Source organism: Schistocerca cancellata, chromosome 1 (assembly GCF_023864275.1).
Source record: "Schistocerca cancellata isolate TAMUIC-IGC-003103 chromosome 1, iqSchCanc2.1, whole genome shotgun sequence".
NCBI lineage: Eukaryota > Metazoa > Arthropoda > Insecta > Orthoptera > Acrididae > Schistocerca > Schistocerca cancellata.
Genome location: NC_064626.1, coordinates 986,029,168 through 986,047,898, shown reverse-complemented (window position 1 = coordinate 986,047,898; position 18,731 = coordinate 986,029,168). Strand labels below are relative to the sequence as shown.

At 37.7% G+C, this 18,731-nt stretch overlaps 1 protein-coding gene across 5 annotated transcripts in view; it reads left to right on the top strand.

Moving 5' to 3' along the window:
• Positions 1-18,463, top strand: part of LOC126088498 (neurofilament heavy polypeptide-like) — a 79,196-nt gene extending 60,733 nt beyond the window's left edge. For 3 of the 5 annotated variants that reach the window (XM_049906640.1, XM_049906649.1, XM_049906656.1), the window contains exons 9-15: positions 6,799-6,930; positions 12,154-12,387; positions 12,850-12,951; positions 13,031-13,163; positions 15,664-15,753; positions 16,721-16,971; positions 17,127-18,463. In XM_049906640.1, the coding sequence (XP_049762597.1) occupies positions 6,799-6,930; positions 12,154-12,387; positions 12,850-12,951; positions 13,031-13,163; positions 15,664-15,753; positions 16,721-16,971; positions 17,127-17,666 (1,482 nt within the window). In that variant the 3' untranslated portion in view covers positions 17,667-18,463. The remainder of the gene's footprint in view (positions 1-6,798; positions 6,931-12,153; positions 12,388-12,849; positions 12,952-13,030; positions 13,164-15,663; positions 15,754-16,720; positions 16,972-17,126) is intronic. The other 2 variants (XM_049906674.1, XM_049906666.1) reach the window with 2 other exon arrangements.
• Positions 18,464-18,731: the final 268 nt, after the last annotated feature.

The following is an 18,731-nucleotide window of genomic DNA, read 5'->3' as shown; positions in this document are numbered from 1 at the left end:
TTTTAATTTATTTACTGACGCAGAGATTTTGGCGCCAGTATTTATCTCTGTGCCTACAAAGCATCCCCTTGTAGCGCTACATATATTAGACGGCAGAAGTTAGTTGTGGCGGCACCTACCAACATTTTTCAGAACTTCCGCTTGCTTTGCACTCGATTCTAAGCCGCAGGCGGTTTTTTGGATTACAAAAACCGGAAAAAAAGTGCGGCTTAGATTCGAGTAAATACGGTAGTCTCACTGATCTCCCTGCAGGCTGTGTCTGTCTGTGTGTGGTGCTCATCAGCAGGCCAGAGGCCATGGGTGATGCATTTCAGGATTTGTAAATCTCTCACTGCAGTTCATAAACATTTTATTTGTTCTAGTGCATTTTGGCACTTGCAAAGTAGTCTATATGTTGGAAAGTACAGACGATAACAAGAAATTTGTCAGTCGTTAATGGTTTGTACGCTATGTACTTGCAGATTTCTCGAAAGGAAAATCACAAAATACCTGTAAAATAATAGATATAACACAATGGGTAATAACTCGCAATAATGAACATAGTAGAACCATCATTTTATTGCTGTCACCAACAGTGCTGGTTTACACAATTCTTCCCCTCCGTATACCCTTCTTTTAAGAGGTCAACATTTTTGTGAGGTCATTTCTGAAATCAGTTAAGGTATTTTAAATCTGTCTTGCGACTCCAAGGAAATCCATGTTTTTGTCACCAAATATGTCTTTTTTAATTGAAGTAAAATAACAATTGTGGTCTAAACAAACAACATACACCATTTGGCTTGCTTTTCCCACCTAAAAACAGTTAATTACAAAAAATGTTGATGTTACTCCTTAATATTTTGCTCATATCAGTAAACTTCATCTGCTTGCAAGCTTTTGTTAGATATTCCCTTATTTGCACTATTGTTTCTTGTACCGTAGCTGCAAAGACAGATTGTCAACTTCGTCTTAACTTACCCTTGAGATGTCAAAATTTGTCAGGGAAAAATTCTAAAACTCACTAGGGAATTTCACTTGGGGAAACTTGTGGCAACCCTGAACTGCCAGAATGTTGAATGCAAACATGCATGCATTATGTTCTTCAAGTGCCATATATCATTTTGTGGGATGGAGTTCCATGCCTGTTCTACTCCATTGATCATTAGAGGGGTAGTTACTGCTGTTCGTGGCTGAGACTGGAATGAACGAGCAGGCCAAGGCATATCCACACACTGTTGAGCATGATGGACTGCAACATTGGTATGTGGCCAGTGTTATCCTGTTGGAAAACACCCTCTGGAATGCTGTTCATGAGTGGCAGCACAACAGGCAGAATCACAACATTGACATGCAATTTTGCAGTCTTGGTGCATGGGATAACCATGATAGTGCTACTACTGTCATACGAAATTGCACCTCAGACAATAATTCAAAAGTGTAGGTCCAATGTGTCTGGGCTCAGTGGAATGCATGCTACAGGGCACCTGTCTTAGAGCTGTACTTGAAGTAACAGATATGTAACGGTTTGTTGTTACTGTGGTGCCAATTGTTGCTCAAATTGCTGCTGCAGAGAGCAGTATGATGTGCCACAGCCATACTCAAAACACAATGGTCTTCCCTCTCAGTAGTGTCATGTGGCCATCTGGAGCCGTGTTCTTGTGACCATACAGTCTAATGACCACTGCTGCCAGCAGGGCATGTACAGTGGCTACATTCCTACCATGTCTGTTTGCAATATTGCAGAAGAAAATGTAGTTTCTTTTAGCCCTATTAGATGACCTCATTCAAACTCAGTGAGGTGTTGATAATGGCATCTTCAGCACTCTACAGACATTATTAAGACACCACTCTTAAGTGTAAAAATTGCATTGTTTTACTGTCATTCATTGTTGTTCACTTGCTTCAGTGCACTGAATGGCATCATCTTCCACTTATGGCGGTATGCTTTCTCCATCTCTGAACAGACAGAAGAATGTTAAACTGGATGAACAATGAATTTCGTCCAAAAGGCCACAAGTTTAGTGAAACTAGTTCTGGTTTCAAAGACATTTTGCTGTGTGAACAATGAATCTGAAATATTAGATGATTTTGAACATTTTGTTACTCCAGAACTTGAGTAAAATTTATTTTGAGACAAATAGATATTTTCAGAATTTACTTTCTCACGCAGATTCAGCAGTCATCTAGACAGGCTAAACAGCTCATCGAAAAGAACAGTGTCAATATTGGGTTAAAAAACAAAATAGGGTTTCTTCTGTTGAATCTTCCAAGAAACTGACAGGCCCTGTTTCCCAGTTTCTTCCACCCATACCTGGAGGAAAGCAGAAACCTCAGAGATTGGCTCCAAAAAGAAGAATAAGGTCCCAATATATTGTTCAGATTGCAGCATCATTTTATGTATTTCCGAAAGTATCATACATTGAAGAAATTCTAAGTGATTGTTTCTTCAAAGCCGTAAAAATAAGTATTAAGAGTTATGTTTGGATACCCCTAAGTTTCATTTAGTTAGAAGTAAAAAATTTAAAAAAATGAAACTGAAAAGCACTGTGAGAAAGTCTGTTCCTGGCTGTGGACAGAGGTTTTCTGTCCACTTTCCCAACATCACAGTGAAGGGATTAAGTGCATATAACATCCGCTGCTCATTGTCAGGTATGTTTTCTGTGAGTGTTCGACAGGGGGTAATAGTTGAATTGAAAATTATTAAAAGTAATTGGAAAGTTTTAGTTCAAATGGCGCCATTTTATAATTTTCTCCTTTTTTGTGTATTATTTGAAGTTTCTGAAATTTACATATTATTAAAATATCTCCCAAAAGGAGTACATCAGCATTTGATAGTACTAAAACTATTCTTAAACAGATAGTGTGAACACCACAGTGCTTTTAGGTGTGGTACTTTCGGAATTCATATGCTATTTCTTTTTACTGGCTTTAGGGAGCCAACTGTTCTGAAACCTGCAGCTTCATGTGGATTGTCAACAATGATGCTGGCAAATAAATAAATTTTAAATGTTGTTATATTAAAAAGTGACATTATGAGTCATTGTGTGAGGTGAAACCAGTCAGTCCCTGGTGATCACACCCTTTTTACTTGACTGGCACTTGCCCATTGAGCTATCGAATACTGATGGCTAAATGATTTGCAACAAAATTTATTGATCTCATTTTGTACATGTTTACTATTGATAAGTGTTCTCTTGACACCCATGTGAACTGAGATAAGTATTTACGTTGTTTTTGTTGTAATTTTTCACTGTTCTAATGTATGTGCTTACCTTTAAATGAACTGTAAATTTGAACATGTTGGTTGTAGTTTGAAATATAAACGTAAGAAGCCCGAAGCAAGTCTGTACTCGTAGACATGAAAATATTTTATACTGTTAATGAACCCAATATTATGAAACATACAGTTGGCTTGCTACAGTCAGGCTCCCCACATTCTGTACTGAGTGCCACTTTGTCACAGTACTGGTGCTGAGATACTGCATTCTGGTCACTTTGAAATACTTCCATCCGATTTTAAGAAAACTTTGCCAATTTTAAGAAAACTTTGCAGTAACAAATTTGAGGGTTGCACATCTTACAGTCTAATATCTTCGCTTGATAAAGGACTGAATTTCTTGTTCTTCTTCATCATAGTTACTATGCTGCATCAAATTAAGTAAAGCTTCGCATGGAATATCAGAGTTTGCAAAGTTATAAGGCATTGTGTGAACTTCATATATGGTTGACTGTAGCTCATACATTGCTGTGTATCAAATGTAGATAAATTATCAAAATTTTATTTCAAATTGGTAGTGAAACGATTTCATTTCATTCCCAAGCTAGTGGGTTTTATATCTCATGGACAGTCATGTGCAACCCAATCTGCCCCTGTGCATCGGTAATTATGTGGTCCTAACAGTTGTCATATTTCATAAATACTTCATTCCAGAGTTAGTGTGTTCTATATCTGGCGGACAGTAATTCGTGGCCTAGTATGTCCTTGTGAATCGGTAATCATGTGATACTTCATTATTCACAGAGGTACAGAAGTAACTCTAATGCAACAGTGAGAGGGTTGGTAGAATGGGACACTTAAACATGCCAATAGCCCTCAAGGAAAACTGGGAGGTCAATTTGAAGTACTTCCTCTGCAGCTGGGGGTTGGTGGAGCACAATAATTTAACTGGTCCTTAGTGGTCAGAGATGGGTCCAAGAGACAATTGACAGTTGTAGTCAACACACTTCTGTCTAAAATTTGTTTGGTGTTACTTCCTAGCTTAACAAATTTCTGTATCAAGGAAATTTGTTGCATTCGACTGTTGAGAGATTCAGACTACAAGGAGTTAATTAAAAAAAATTAAATTTGAACAAGACTAAAGTGCTCTTTGGTTGTTCAGATCATTGGAAGTTTGAATGAATGCTATTCTGTTGTGACAGATTATGTATAGAATGTACTGTAATTCCTTTGTCTAAGAATGGTCCATAAGGTGCTAATGAAAGAAATACGTCTTGAATATAGAAAGCTTAATTGAAAATGATATGCATCTGTTGTGGTGACATTATTGGTATCTGGTTTTACTTTTGACATTGTACAAACAGTTTATAACCATGCTATGGAATAGTTAACTTTTGCCACTGTCTTTCAAAATGAACATTGAAAGAATGACATTTCTCGATGAACATTGAAAGAACGACATTTCTAGGTCGTAATTGAGTGGAAAATGTGATTCATTACACATGATGGATGTAATCACATGGAACAAAAAATTCATCATTCTCGGGAGATGACATACTAATACCATGTTACGCCAGATCTTGCCTTGAAAATGGCCCCAGTTCGTCAAGGAACAGTGTCCAGAAATATCTTCAGGCATGCCATATCAAGATCAAACCACTCCTTGACGAATAGGTGCTGTAGGTAGCAAATGATAAGGATATTGATTGCTACGTTTGAGTGCTACATTTCACTGGCTGTTCCAAAGTGTCCCAGACCACACTGTGGTCATGTGCAGCACCAAGCATAAAAACTTTCTGCCACTCTGTCATGTCTCCATTTTGAGCCACCTGATTCCATACAACCAACTTGGCACATACACACAACTTTAACAACTTTATGGTATGATTTACATCAATCATGGAATGTTGTGTGACTGCTGATGGCAATTTTACGCCATATACAGCACTACAACATGACAAGTATGCTATATTGAGATTCTTCTTCAAAGGGTAAGGAGTCATTCCAAACCCGGGAGCGGAAAGACGTACCTTAGGGGGGGGGTGCGCGCGCGCGCGCGCACACACACACACACACACACACACACACACACACACACAAGCTTGTGTGTGTGTGTGTGTGTGTGTGTGTGTGTGTGTGTGTGTGTGTGTGTGTGCGTGCACGCGCTCGAGTGTATACCCGTCCTTTTTTCCCCCTAAGGTAAGTCTTTCTGCTCCCGGGACTGGAATGACTCCTTACCCTCTCCCTTAAAACACACATCCTTTCGTCTTTCCCTCTCCTTCCCTCTTTCCTGACGAAGCAGCCGTTTGTTGCAAAAGCTAGAATTTTGTTTGTATATTTGTGTTTGTTTGTGTGTCTATCGACCTGCCAGCGCTTTTGTTAGAGGGAAACATTCCACGTGGGAAAAATATATCTAAAAAGAAAGATGATGAGACTTACCAAACACCCGTCCTTTTTTCCCCCTAAGGTAAGTCTTTCCGCTCCCGGGACTGGAATGACTCCTTACCCTCTCCCTTAAAACCCACATCCTTTCGTCTTTCCCTCTCCTTCCCTCTTTCCTGATGAGGCAACAGTTTGTTGCGAAAGCTTGAATTTTGTGTGTATGTTTGTGTTCGTTTGTGTGTCTGTCGACCTGCCAGCACTTTCATTTGGGAAGTCACATCATCTTTGTTTTTAGGTAATTTTTCCTTCGTGGAATGTTTCCTTCTATTATATATATATATATTATATATATATATATAATCGGTCATGTTAAAATTATTGTCGAGATCGGAAATAAAATATTTGAGTTAGAAATCATTTGCAGACCTATGTTGCAGTAATCAGTTGGACAAGATATTTTTCAGAAAACGCGTATTTCATTGCAATTTGCTATCTTGTATCATCTCCTTTCCCGTCTCCTCACGTACCATTCCTCCCTCTCTTCATGGTGGGTTCCCTGTTTTTAATGTTTGTTATTCAGCTAAATGGGATACTTCAGTCGACACAGCTTGTACTGTTGCATTGAATACCTCCAATCTCTCTTCTTCATTGGAATTTGAGATTACAGATTCAGCGTGTGTCATCAAATATTTGAAAATTACTGTTAAAATAACTTACTACAGTCCTAAGTTTCATACCATGAGCTCTCAAAAAGTGTCAAAAACAGTCGTCCTTTTTAGCACATTAACTGCCATAAGGTCGCTGCTGTCCTTCTGGAAGTAATGTTAAGAATAGAAATGTTATTTTAGGTAATAAAATTCTTAGTAGCACAAATAAAACTGAAGGAAGCCCTGTACACACACTGCCAGTTTTAAAGTACATTCCTAAAAGGATTAGTATATCGGCTGGAATTTAATGTCATATTTAAGTAGTTAAGCGTGCAGGTAAATTTAATATTGTTTACCTATTGATGTATTTACCGAAAGTATACAGCAAATCGTACCACGTTATTACCAGATATGTTCATGTTTCACTGTTGTTAAGGTATTATGAGAGATACGTATATTATGAAAGCTAAAAACTGTGAAGAGTGTTGGCTATTCCCGTTAGAATCCTCATACTGTTAGTGAGTTATAGTATTTACTTAATATTGGGCTGTTTACAGTGTTATTTAAATGCAGGTTACAATTAAGCAGGGTTCTGATGATCGAGCAGTGAGTGAAGAAGAGGGCCATCGCCGGACCAACTTCCTGTCAAGGCCTTTCATTCGGTTGACTTGCCCACACTGTTATTCGAGGTGCATAACATTCAAGGTAATAAGCACTTTTGTTATGAAATACACTTTAAGCCTTTGTCTTAAATTTGGATAGGTGCATCCACGAAATGCATTTTTTGCTCACCTTTGCGTGTACATTTGATCCTTCGCAGCGCAAAGAAATTACGCATTTTGTGCATGTTTGTTTTGTGGAAAATTGATGCAATGCATCAAAGCACAGTGCTTCTTGGCTTTGTAGGAATTTTTAACATTATTTGCTAACAGTACAGCATTAGCAGCATGTTGATAGCAAGTACATATATGTATTGGTGTGTGTGTGAGTGAGTCTTGTCAGTAAAGCAGCACATCAGAATTCTGGACACTACATGCTTATTCTGCAAGCCTAGTTAAAAGTTTCTTTGATATGACAGCAGGTGATGGAATAGCCTCAAAATAAATATTAGGTTTGAGCATAAGTTCAAAGCATTTTTCTGTAAGTTTATTAAACACAACAGATACGTATAAGACTGTAGTCATTGATAACTCTCCTTCACTATTTACCTGTCTGCCAAACCTGGGGTAATTTCTCAATTGTGCGAATGTAGAAATTGCATGGTTTTGAGGTGAAAAACTCAAGAGCCATATTCAAAGAGCATTTTCATCCAGAAAGTAAGTTCCTTGAAAGTTTTTCAATAGAGTGGACAAGATGAAAATCTGATAGCAGAAGATCAGATGAATAAGGTAGGTACATAGAGTAGCATCACTTCATGCAGTCTTACTGGGCAGGGTTCTTGATTTTTGCCTGCAAGACCTCAGTTGACAGTCGCCGCTGGAAGGAGGTTTTGCTTAAGAGACTGCGCATCGGGCATAGCCCTTTCACACATGGCTTCATCCTCCAGGGGAGGATCCACCTTCCTGTGAAGTTTGTGGCATGCTGCTTTCAGTTCAGCATATTGTGGCTCTGTGTGTCCTGTGTACTGATAATAGGGCAGCCCTCAGTCTAGCTGGAGATCTGCACACGGTCCTCGCAGATACTGATACCAGTGTTAACAGAGTGGTAAAATTTTGTGAACTATCAGGCCTCATCTCTAAACTGGTGGGGAAGGGCGGCAGACTTTAGTATGGTATAAACTGCTCTGCATGTGGGAACTGCCTACGTCCCCACCCATGAGATTTCATGTTGACTTTTCGTCCGGGTGCTGATGACCGTGATGTCGAGTGCCAACTCATGATCGTTATCATCATCATCTGTTGAAGTAAGTGTCAGTAGTGATGGTTGCACCCCAGGGAACAATTCACAGTACACCATATTTAGACTGAACCATTCCCTTCTTTTCTGTTAGCATAGGGACACCATTTCTCATTATCTGTAACAATATGGGATAGGAATGGTCGGTGTTGTTCACTAGCCAGTTTATTATGAACAAGCAGAGTTGCACATACGACCTCCCAATGAAGTGACTTTTGTAATTCTGGCTTAACGTACACGGTATACCCTTACACCCAGTTTTTGAACCTTCCCCATTGCATGCAAATGTCACAAGACGGTGGAATAATCACAGTTCATCACATTTGCCAGTTCTTAAGTATTCTGATGAGGATTATTGTGGGTTCATATGTTTACATTCAGGAAGACCTTCGGGGTCTGATGAACATTTAGAGTCTTTAATATCAAAACGATTCTCCTTCAAGTGAGAAAACCATTTTCTTCCCTGCTCTGTCAAATGGCATTATTCCCATACACGGTACAAATGTTGCTCTGCTGCTGTCAACTGTTGGTTGAACCCAAAGAATGTCAGAAACGTTCATAATTATCCACTTGACACTCCATTTTCTAGTGTCCACTATCCCAAATGACAATATAACAATATGTGAACTCAAATAGCAACAGTAAACCACAAAGAAAAAGTGACAGTCAATAAATAAACCCATAGCAACTGGAATACCAACATGCGAAACAAAAGCGCTTTGAACTTGTGCACCGATTAAATAATTTTTTGTGTAATAAACTGTAAAACATAACACAAATTTAATTTTAAATGAACTCTTTTGACATGGAAATGTGTGAAAGTGACAAAATGTTACTGACAGTTTCACTGTTTGTTACCCTACAGAGTTTAGAGATTTTTAATAATTTCGTGTCAACTGGCGAAGAGTGTCTAAGCCAATAAGTTTTTCTATTATTTTTATACATTTGAAAATAAAATTTAATTTCATTGTATGATAAATATAACAACAAGACATTGAATTCATGGTCACTAAGAATCTCTTGTCTAATTTGCAAATTTTAGGAATAATTAAAGAAAGTTTTTTCTTAAATGTGAAATTAGTTTCTTAAACTTGGGCATGGGAAATTTTAGAGGTAAGTTCTTTTATGAGTTGTTTTCTACATGACCTTGTTTTGCTTAGAAATGTGCATTATTGATTTCCATGTTGTTGTGGTCTTCAGTCCTGAGACTGGTTTGATGCAGCTCTCCATGCTACTCTATCCTGTCCAAGCTTAATCTCCCAGTACCTACTGCAGCCTTCAACCTTCTGAATCTGCTTAGTGTATTCATCTCTTGGTCTTCCTCTACAATTTTTACCCTCCAAGCTGCCCTCCAATACTAAATTGGTGATCCCTCGATGTCTCAGAACGTGTCCTACCAACCGATCCCTTCTTCTAGTCCAGTTGTGCCACAAGCTCCTCTTCTCCCCAATTCTATTCAATACATCCTCATTAGTTACGTGATTGACCCATCTAATCTTCAGCATTCTTCTGTAGCACCACATTTTGAAAGCTTCTATTCTCTTCTTGTCGAAACTATTTATCGTCCACGATTCACTTCCATACATGGCTACAGTCCATACAGATACTTTCAGAAATGACTTCCTGACATTTAAATCTGTACTCGATGTTAACAAACTTTTCTTCTTCAGAAACGCTTTCCTTGCCATTGCCAGTCTACATTTTAAATCCCCTCTACTTCGACCATCAGTTATTTTGCTACCCAAATAGCTAAACTCCTTTACTACTTTAAGTGTCTCGTTTCCTAATCTAATTCCCTCAGCATCACCCGACTTACATTCCATTATCCTCGTTTTGCTTTTGTTGATGTTCATCTTATATCCTCCTTTCAAGACCCTGTCCATTCCGTTCAACTGCTCTTCCAAGTCCTTTGCTGTCTCTGACAGAATTACAATGTCATCAGCAAACCTCAACGTTTTTATTTCTTCTCCATGGATTTTAATACCTATTCTGAATTTTTCTTTTCTTTTCTTTTCTTTTCTTTACTGCTTGCTCAATATACAGATTGAATAACGTCGGGGAGAGGCTACAACCCTGTCTCACTCCCTTCCCAACCACTGCTTCCCTTTCATGTCCCTCGACTCTTATAACTGCCATCTGCTTTCTGTACAAATTGTAAATAGCCTTTCGCTCCCTGTATTTTACCCCTGCAACCTTCAGAATTTGAAAGAGAGTATTTCCATCAACATTGTCAAAAACTTTATCTGTCTACAAATGCTAGAAACATAGGTTTGCCTTTCCTTAATCTTTCTTCTAAGATAAGTCATAGGGTCAGTACTGCCTCACGTGTTCCAACATTTCTGCGGAATCCAAACTGATCTCCCCCGAGGTCGGCTTCTACTAGTTTTTCCATTCGTCTGTGAAGAATTCGCGTTAGTATTTTGCAGCCGTGACTTATTAAACTGATAGTTTGGTAATTTTCACATCTGTCAACACCTGCTTTCTTTGGGATTGGAATTATTACATTCTTCTTGAAGTCTGAGGGTATTTCGCCTGTCTCATACATCGTGCTCACCAGATGGTAGAGTTTTGTCAGGACTGGCTCTCCCCAGTAGTTCCAATGGAATGTTGTGTACTCCCGGGGCTTTGTTTCGACTCAGGTCTTTCAGTGCTCTGTCAAACTCTTCACACAGTATCGTATCTCCCATTTCATCTTAATCTACATCCTCTTCCATTTCCATAATATTGTCCTCAAGTACATCGCCCTTGTATAGACCCTCTATATACTCCTTCCATCTTTCTGCTTTCCCTTCTTTGCTTAGAACTGGGTTTCCATCTGAGCTCTTGATATTCATACAAGTGGTTCTCTTTTCTCCAAAGGTCTCTTTAATTTTCCTGTAGGCAGTATCTATCTTGCCCCTAGTGAGAAGCCTCTACATCTTTACATTTGTCCTCTAGCCATCCTTGCTTAGCCATTTTGCGCTTCCTGTCGATCTCATTTTTGAGACGTTTGTATTCCTTTTTGCCTGCTTCATTTACTGCATTTTTATATTTTTTCCTTTCATCACTTAAATTCAATATTTCTTCTGTTACCCAAGGGTTTCTACTAGCCCTTGTCTTTTTACCTGTTTGATCCTCTGCTGCCTTCACTATTTCATCCCTCAAAGCTACCCATTCTTCTTCTTCTATGTTTCTTTCCCCCATTCCTGTCAATTGTTCCCTTATGCTCTCCCTGAAACTCTGTACAACCTCTGGTTCTTTCAGTTTATCTAGGTACAATTTCCTTTAATTCTCACCTTTTTGCGGTTTCTTCAGTTTTAATCTACAGTTCATAACCAATAGATTGTGGTCACTCCACATCTGCCCCTGGAAATGTCTTACAATTTAAAACCTGGTTCCTAAATCTGTCTTACCATGATATAATCTATCTGATACCTTTTAGTATCTCCAGGGTTCTTCCATGTATACAACCACAAAGATATTGCTGTAACTCTTTGCTTGCAAGCTTATTGAGGCCACTTCTGGATGTTATAGTGCATATGCATTCGCTATGTATGTACTACCAATTTAAGATTTCCAGTTTCTGTTTCCATATGTCTGCATTAGCATGCAAGAAAAGAATATCTGTGGGTGTATGTATAAAATGTAATAGCAATTTACATTTTGTAAGATTCCAGATAGTTCCTATGTTCAGTAGCAATTAAACAAGCAAAAATATTACTAATTAAGCTTCTTTTGTCTAGTTAAAAATTTCTGACATTGTGTTTGCAAGGGTGTTCTCATCCGTAAATTTTTGATTGGCAAGTCGTTTTTTTAGACAGTTGGCACAAATACATTACATCTGACCAGTTTAGAATAAATTGAGCTAAAGTATGGGCTTTGTGAAAATCAGTCTGATAAAATAAAACGTAAGTGCACTGTGATTTAGTGCTTACTAAACTATGAAATTCATTTTTATTACTAGTTTTGATATTTGTGACAATATGTTAACTTCTGTTTTTAAGTACGTAACAAAAAGTTCATAAGTTACTGAGATGTTTCTTCTCGTCGCAGGAGTATGCATTGCATCTGTACTCATCAAAACATGGTAATGCAATGCGTAAGCAGGCTTTGAAACATAAACAGACTCTTGCCCGCATGCGTTTGTCACAGCGCCAGAAACAACGCATTATTGAAGAAAATGAAGAACTGAAAGGCACTTTGTCATCAAGAAACAATTTTTGCCCAATTTGTAAGTTGTATTACAGACAACTTAAAACAAAACACCAAGTGTCAGAAGCACACCGCGTGAGTACTATTTTCAGATTAACTATGGAATTTATTAGACACCACTCCCCCCTCTCCCTCACCTGCACCTTCCACTCCCCCACCCCCAGTGGCTTAAAATTTTACTGTTTCAAAATGATTCATACTGCAAATCACTACCAAGTCAAATTTCTCAGTGACCACCTGGGCTGCTGTCATGAGTAAATACAAAATGTTCGTCACAATCCTGGGTGGATTGGTATAAGTGGTTCTCAAACGTGATATAGATACAAACTGTCGTACTCGTCATGTTCTGTAAGAGCAAACAAAAACTCTCCCACCCCAATCCCAGAAAAAATTAATAGCTCTCCTCTTCCTGATGGTGTTGTGTGTTTATTAGCAGATAAATATATTTTGCCTTGAGCAAAAGTCTATCTGACCCACATTTTAGATGTAGTTGTAGGTTTGTTGGAAGCTTGTTCTGAAAATTTATTTATCCTACAGGCTATGAGGAAGTTTTTGATGCCATATTGCAGCACTTGCCGAATGGGTTTCAAATCTCCCATGATGTATGAGAATCACATTTGTTCACTGGATCATATCAAGGTATTTGGAAATATTTTTTTCTTACATAAATTTAATTTTGTTCTAAATTGTATTTTTAACATCTTGCCTCTCCAAACAGAGAAAGGCACTCTTAGATGAAAGAATGAGGGCTCGTCGTTCAAGAAGTAATGAGCCAAGTGGAGGTGAAGAGGAAGAGAAGGAAGTAAACATGGATAAATTCATGATCTTGGATTCTGTGGGAACAGTTGATGGTAAGCCAGTACTATTTCTAAATGCTTAACTGTGCATCTTGTTGAGCAAGCATTTATGCCTGGAGTTACACCGATGGCTACATATATCTTAGAATTCAGTTACTGCTTACAAGTATGTGTTAATTCATGCAGTCCCAACATCCACATTGAATGTTACTAACATCTTGTGCTCAAGGTTTCCAGAAGTGTTCTTAAAGACATTGCACGTATTCGGGGAAGAATGTTACTAATGATATGGTAATGTAAATATGGTAAATTTGAGGTGGGAAAGTAGCAGGAATATGTAAAAGTCTCGTAACTTATCTGACAAATTCACTGGAAGTTAATGAGAAAGATGTTCATAGTCATCACTTAAGCCTTTGAGCAATGAATTATTTTTTAAAACTGAGTTGAAATTGTGTGTTACTTGCAGAATATAGCATTATTTCTTAATTTTAATGTGTCATTAAGCCACAAACTGTTCGTCCCGGTATGAAACCACTGCAGTGATAGCAACTTTAGTAGAGTTGCACACAAAATCTGACACCTTTTTATTTATCGCAGATGAACGTTTTTAATTCTGTCAACTATGTATTAAACAGAAGTATTATTGCGAAGTAAGCAGAACTGAGAATAAAATTGCAAAAGCAGAATCCATTATGTTAAGATTATACTTAATTTTAAATACGTAAAAAGTCGTATTACTTAATGTTCAGTACTATCAAATGAAAACGCTACAGTGGAAAGCACACTCTTCCTTTCACCTTACATAGTCCAACTTTGCACGTAGAACATTTCTATTTTCTTTGTTCGGGATTTTACTTGCTGCTGCAGTAGACACTGCCTTTGAGACTTCCTTTTTTTTACTATGATTTGCTCATCCTCAAAGAGGTGGTGGAATATACACGCCAATAAGCTGTGTAGTTACCTCACACATGAAGGATTTTGCTGATATCTTCGCCAACTTACTGTAAATGAAAGGTTGCAGCTGTTTAAAATAGAAAATGACGCTTACCAAATGATCCTAGCTTCTATTGAAGTAGTTTCCTCGGCTATCTGTACACGATTGTCAATGTTTCTGAAAGTCTTAAAAGCATGTAGGGAAATTTTCAGCTGCACTACTTGTAAGCTCATTATTCACAGCCTGTCGGATGTCTGCAATATCTTGAGGAAGCTTCCGTTTCTGGTACCTTTTCACACGCAGAAACAAGAAAAAATTGCACAGTGAGAGATGGATCTAAGATGGCAGTAACAGCATGTCTGGCCAGATTCTTGGTAAAGCAGAATGGGATTTTGCATTATCATGCAGTGAGAGCAAGTCCTTAGAATGGCACAAATGTCGCAAATGTTTTAAAACTTCAGTGTAAGAGAGTTCGGTTCACTATTTGGCCTGGAGGAACACACTCATGGTAAACTAATCCATTACTATACTATTAAAGAATGTGATCAACATTCTTTGTTCTTAAAGGTTGACATTTGACTTTTTTTGAGCTGGTGATCCAGGGCTCTGCCATTCGCTACTTCGACACTTCATGAGAGGGTCATACTGGTAGCACAAATTTTCATCTCCAGCGATAATCTTTGACATGAATGAGGAATCACATCAGGCTCCATCCTATAGTTCAGCAGAAATTCATCTTTCCTCTTTCTGGTTGTCAGTGTTTGAGGAACAAGTTTTGCATTATTTTCCATTCCCTAAATCTTCGCATAAAATCTTATGACAAACTTTACGATTCAAATTAATTTGTTCTGATATCGTACACACAGTTACACGATGACCTTGCAATAACTGCCTTACATTCTTCATGTTTGCAGCAGTATGTGCTGTAGATGGACAACCAGATCTGGGATTGTCTTCCACTGAATCTCTGCCCTCACAAAACCTTTTGGGCCATTCGAAAACAAGACTTCCTGAAAGTGCCTCACCTGCAATTTCACTCTCTACTCCCAATTGGCATCTTTTGTTGTTGTAACTAATGTGCCACCAACCCAAACAGTGTGTTGCTAAGCACAGCCCTGCCACCTAGTGAGTTGATGTGGAAACATGGCCAAGGAAATGTTGAGGGCACATGCATACAAGGTAACATAAAGACATATGTCCTTTTTTAGTTTTGCAGACTCAGGAATTAAAAAACTTATCCTGGAGCTTTGCTGGAAAAGGAGTACTTGATATTAGCTACAATGTAGAAACTGTCACAGTTGCTGATGATGTAAACTGAAAAACTCTTACCTTCACATTATCATTAGAAGGAAAAAACCTGAATTGGAACACTATAACCTTTCCCTCAACTCCCATTTGTTTCAAGAACCACTGCATCCGCCTGGAGCTCAGTTCCTTTCTTGTTGCAAGATGTTGCACAGATTAATATTTTTGTACTAGTTCAGTCAGAAACTCCAATTTCAATAGGCACAACGTGAAAATACTTTGGTGGTCTCTTTATGAAACTACTTAGGCTGAAAGGGCTAGTACAGTGTGTGTTCGTGCTTTCCAAGTTAGTTCATTGTGTTGTTTCTTTGACAGATAGTGGTGATGAAGAGTCAGAAGGTGAGGGGAAGTCAAAGGAAAATAAAGATGGTGAAGAGAAGAAATCGAAAACAAAAATTTGTTTAGGTAAGGCCAGTTGTAAGCATCAGTAATTCTGTTTGTTTTCATAAATGTTATTGTATGTATTTTAGTTTCTAAAAGTAATTATTAAATATTTCACCATAAAATTCTTTTAGAATGCGTAAGATGTTAATGTGACATTTTATGTGACACTTCAATACTGCATAGAAATTTCCACTACTATACCCAGTGCAAATAAATGTAAGTTGACCTTAGTGTAAGCCCTCTGAATCTGATTTTAAATTATGAAGAATGAAGTATGATTCAGTCGCAATAAAGGATTAACTGTACAGGCAAAATGGCAATAGTGGTATTAACGTTTTGTGACTGATCTTGTGGCACAATTTTGAAACTGCTGCATTGTATCCTAAGGTTTGGCAATATCTATAATTAGTTTGTCAGTTTTTGCTTCATGTCTCAAGAAAACGTGAGGTATGAAGGACTCATTTTTGTATAGCATATCTAAGTTAACCACCTCAAGGAGCTGTGATTAAACAATGGATGCCCTAATTTTATGTAGAATAATTCTCTAAAAAATTACCTCTCGTCATATTGTATAGTTTGTACGGAACGGAATACTCTCAAAAAGCAATTTAATGTTTATGAATAACTTAAGTCAGGAAAGATTATGCGAGGAGAATGAATTTGTCACTTGTTCCTTGTGTGTCACTGGTAACATCCAATCATCACTAAGTCATGTCAGATTGGATCGGCAATAATAAAGAACTTTCTTGCATCAATTGATGTTGATGGTTGTTCGTGCCTTCTCACTGTGGTACGTACTTTTGCATAATTCATATTTGTAACTGCACAGTTCAGTGGAGAGAGTGTATTAAGTTATTTATAGAACCAGCGTATTGTCTGCTTCTTTAAATAGGTAGTCTACTTATGACTATTAAAATTACCATGTATGTTGTAATTTAAAGAAAGTGGCACACTCAGTGTAAAGTATTTTGGGTTTTGTCTTTTACAGGTGCAGAGTACGTTAAGAAAGTAGAGGTTTATTTTTGTGATCTGTGTCGTCTTTATCTGCCACGGTTTGATAATCCAGAAAGAGAACTTTCAATTCATTGTCGCACGCGCACACACTTACAGCGCTATGTGCGTTATCGCGATGATAGGGCTCTCAGAAAAGAAGCAGAGAGAATTCATCGCAAGGAAATGGCTAAAGAAAATGCAGAAAAAGATTCTTCCAAAGATGAGGAAAAGGGAGAATCAAATGAGGTTGGTGGATCTGAATTGATCAGTTATTTAAAGTACATTAGATTGTATGTTGCTCCTTGTAATTTTAGTTTCCACGTGAAAACTAGTGACTGATAATTAATATTCTATAGTTGAAATTTACTTGCTTGTGTGCTCATTGAAATTTTTAAATGCAGAATGAGGATGACAAGGATGCTACTGAGAATAAGGATGATTCTACCAAGGATGGAGATGGGTCTGGAAAGAAGGAAAATGAGGAAGGTGATGCTTCGCATGATGAATCTAGAGCAGCAGATCTTTCTTTCGAAAACAATGCTGAATGTCGCATGGATGGAGAAAATGTTGATGTTGATTTGGATCAAGATTTGGAAGCTGGAATGGATGACAAACTTTGGGCTGATGTTGATAAAGATTTAGGAGACTTACTTAGAGAAGTAGAACCTGGAAATAAGTCTTCTGATGAAGATGAAGATTCTAGAGCAGAGGGTGGCAGATACGACAGATTTCGCTATAGTGAAAAGGGTAATGCGACAGCTAACCCATCAGATTCAGAAGTAGTTGAATCTACCACAAAAACTGCTGCAGAGACAGAAGATGAGCCAATGGCAGAGGGTGATGGTGATGAGAAAAAGTCTTCAGATGGTAAAACTGAAGGAGAAAGTACAGTGAAGAAAGGTGGTAATACAACTCCAACACCTTCAACAACTGTTGATTAATCGCATTTTAAAAATTTTTTCAAGAGTTTCATTAGACATTTCCATGTATAGGTTAGAAGTGAATTTGAAATAGGTGTAGAAACTATATATATGTATCTCTAACTATATAAAAAACACAGAAAATGTGTGCGCATATGATCTGCAGCTCCCCTATGAAGAATTGCTTAGAAAAATACATAATTAGTGTCACTTGCAATCAAAGTCAATCTTTTACATACATTTTTGTTGCAGCAATGAATTCTCCTTGAAAACTTCATTGTCAAAACACAATTACAATGCTTGTATGTGGATGTATAGATATGTGATGGTGTTTGTTTCCTGGCTTCATAGAAAACATTTGCGTTAAAACACTAAGCTGTAATGTGTGTATTTTTGTAAACATCTCAGATCCACAGTGGATGAAATGAGTTCCATTAAGTTATCCATAAATTGTTTCTCTCATCCCTTTGCTTTCTTCACATATATTTTAGGCTATGAAAAGTAATGTATGCCAGATATCATAATGACTTACTGGTGCATACATATATCTTACACATTAAAAACAAAGGAATGTTGTAAGTTGGTGTTTAAAAATGTACATGCTGAACTCTTGACTGAATAAGGGTATTTGTGTTCTGTGATCATCTAGCTATTTTAACGTAGTTATTCATGTATGGACCTGTTAGAAATTTGTAGTTATTCTATATAATACCTGAAAGAAGTTGCAGACAAAACCAATTGTTTATAGACTTTCAGGCAATATCAAATGTATGTCATGTATGTGTATGGTAAATAAATTTTAGTTATTCTTACGTCAATTTGATTCTGAATGTAAACCATTCGTTACTAATATATTGGGATAATCATTGCACATCAGTCAGCTTTAGACATACATTTTGTTTTGATAGCAGCTTGAAAGTTAAGAGGAGCAATAGTTCACGTGATAATCTAGAGGAGATCTCTATGTAGTGTTCTTTTTTACTGATCAAAATGCTCTCAGTCCCAGGTTCAAACCCTGCCAATGCTTAATTTTGAATAATCATCAGCAGTGGCAACCAAAGGTTTCTGGCTAAAGTTACGTTCTGC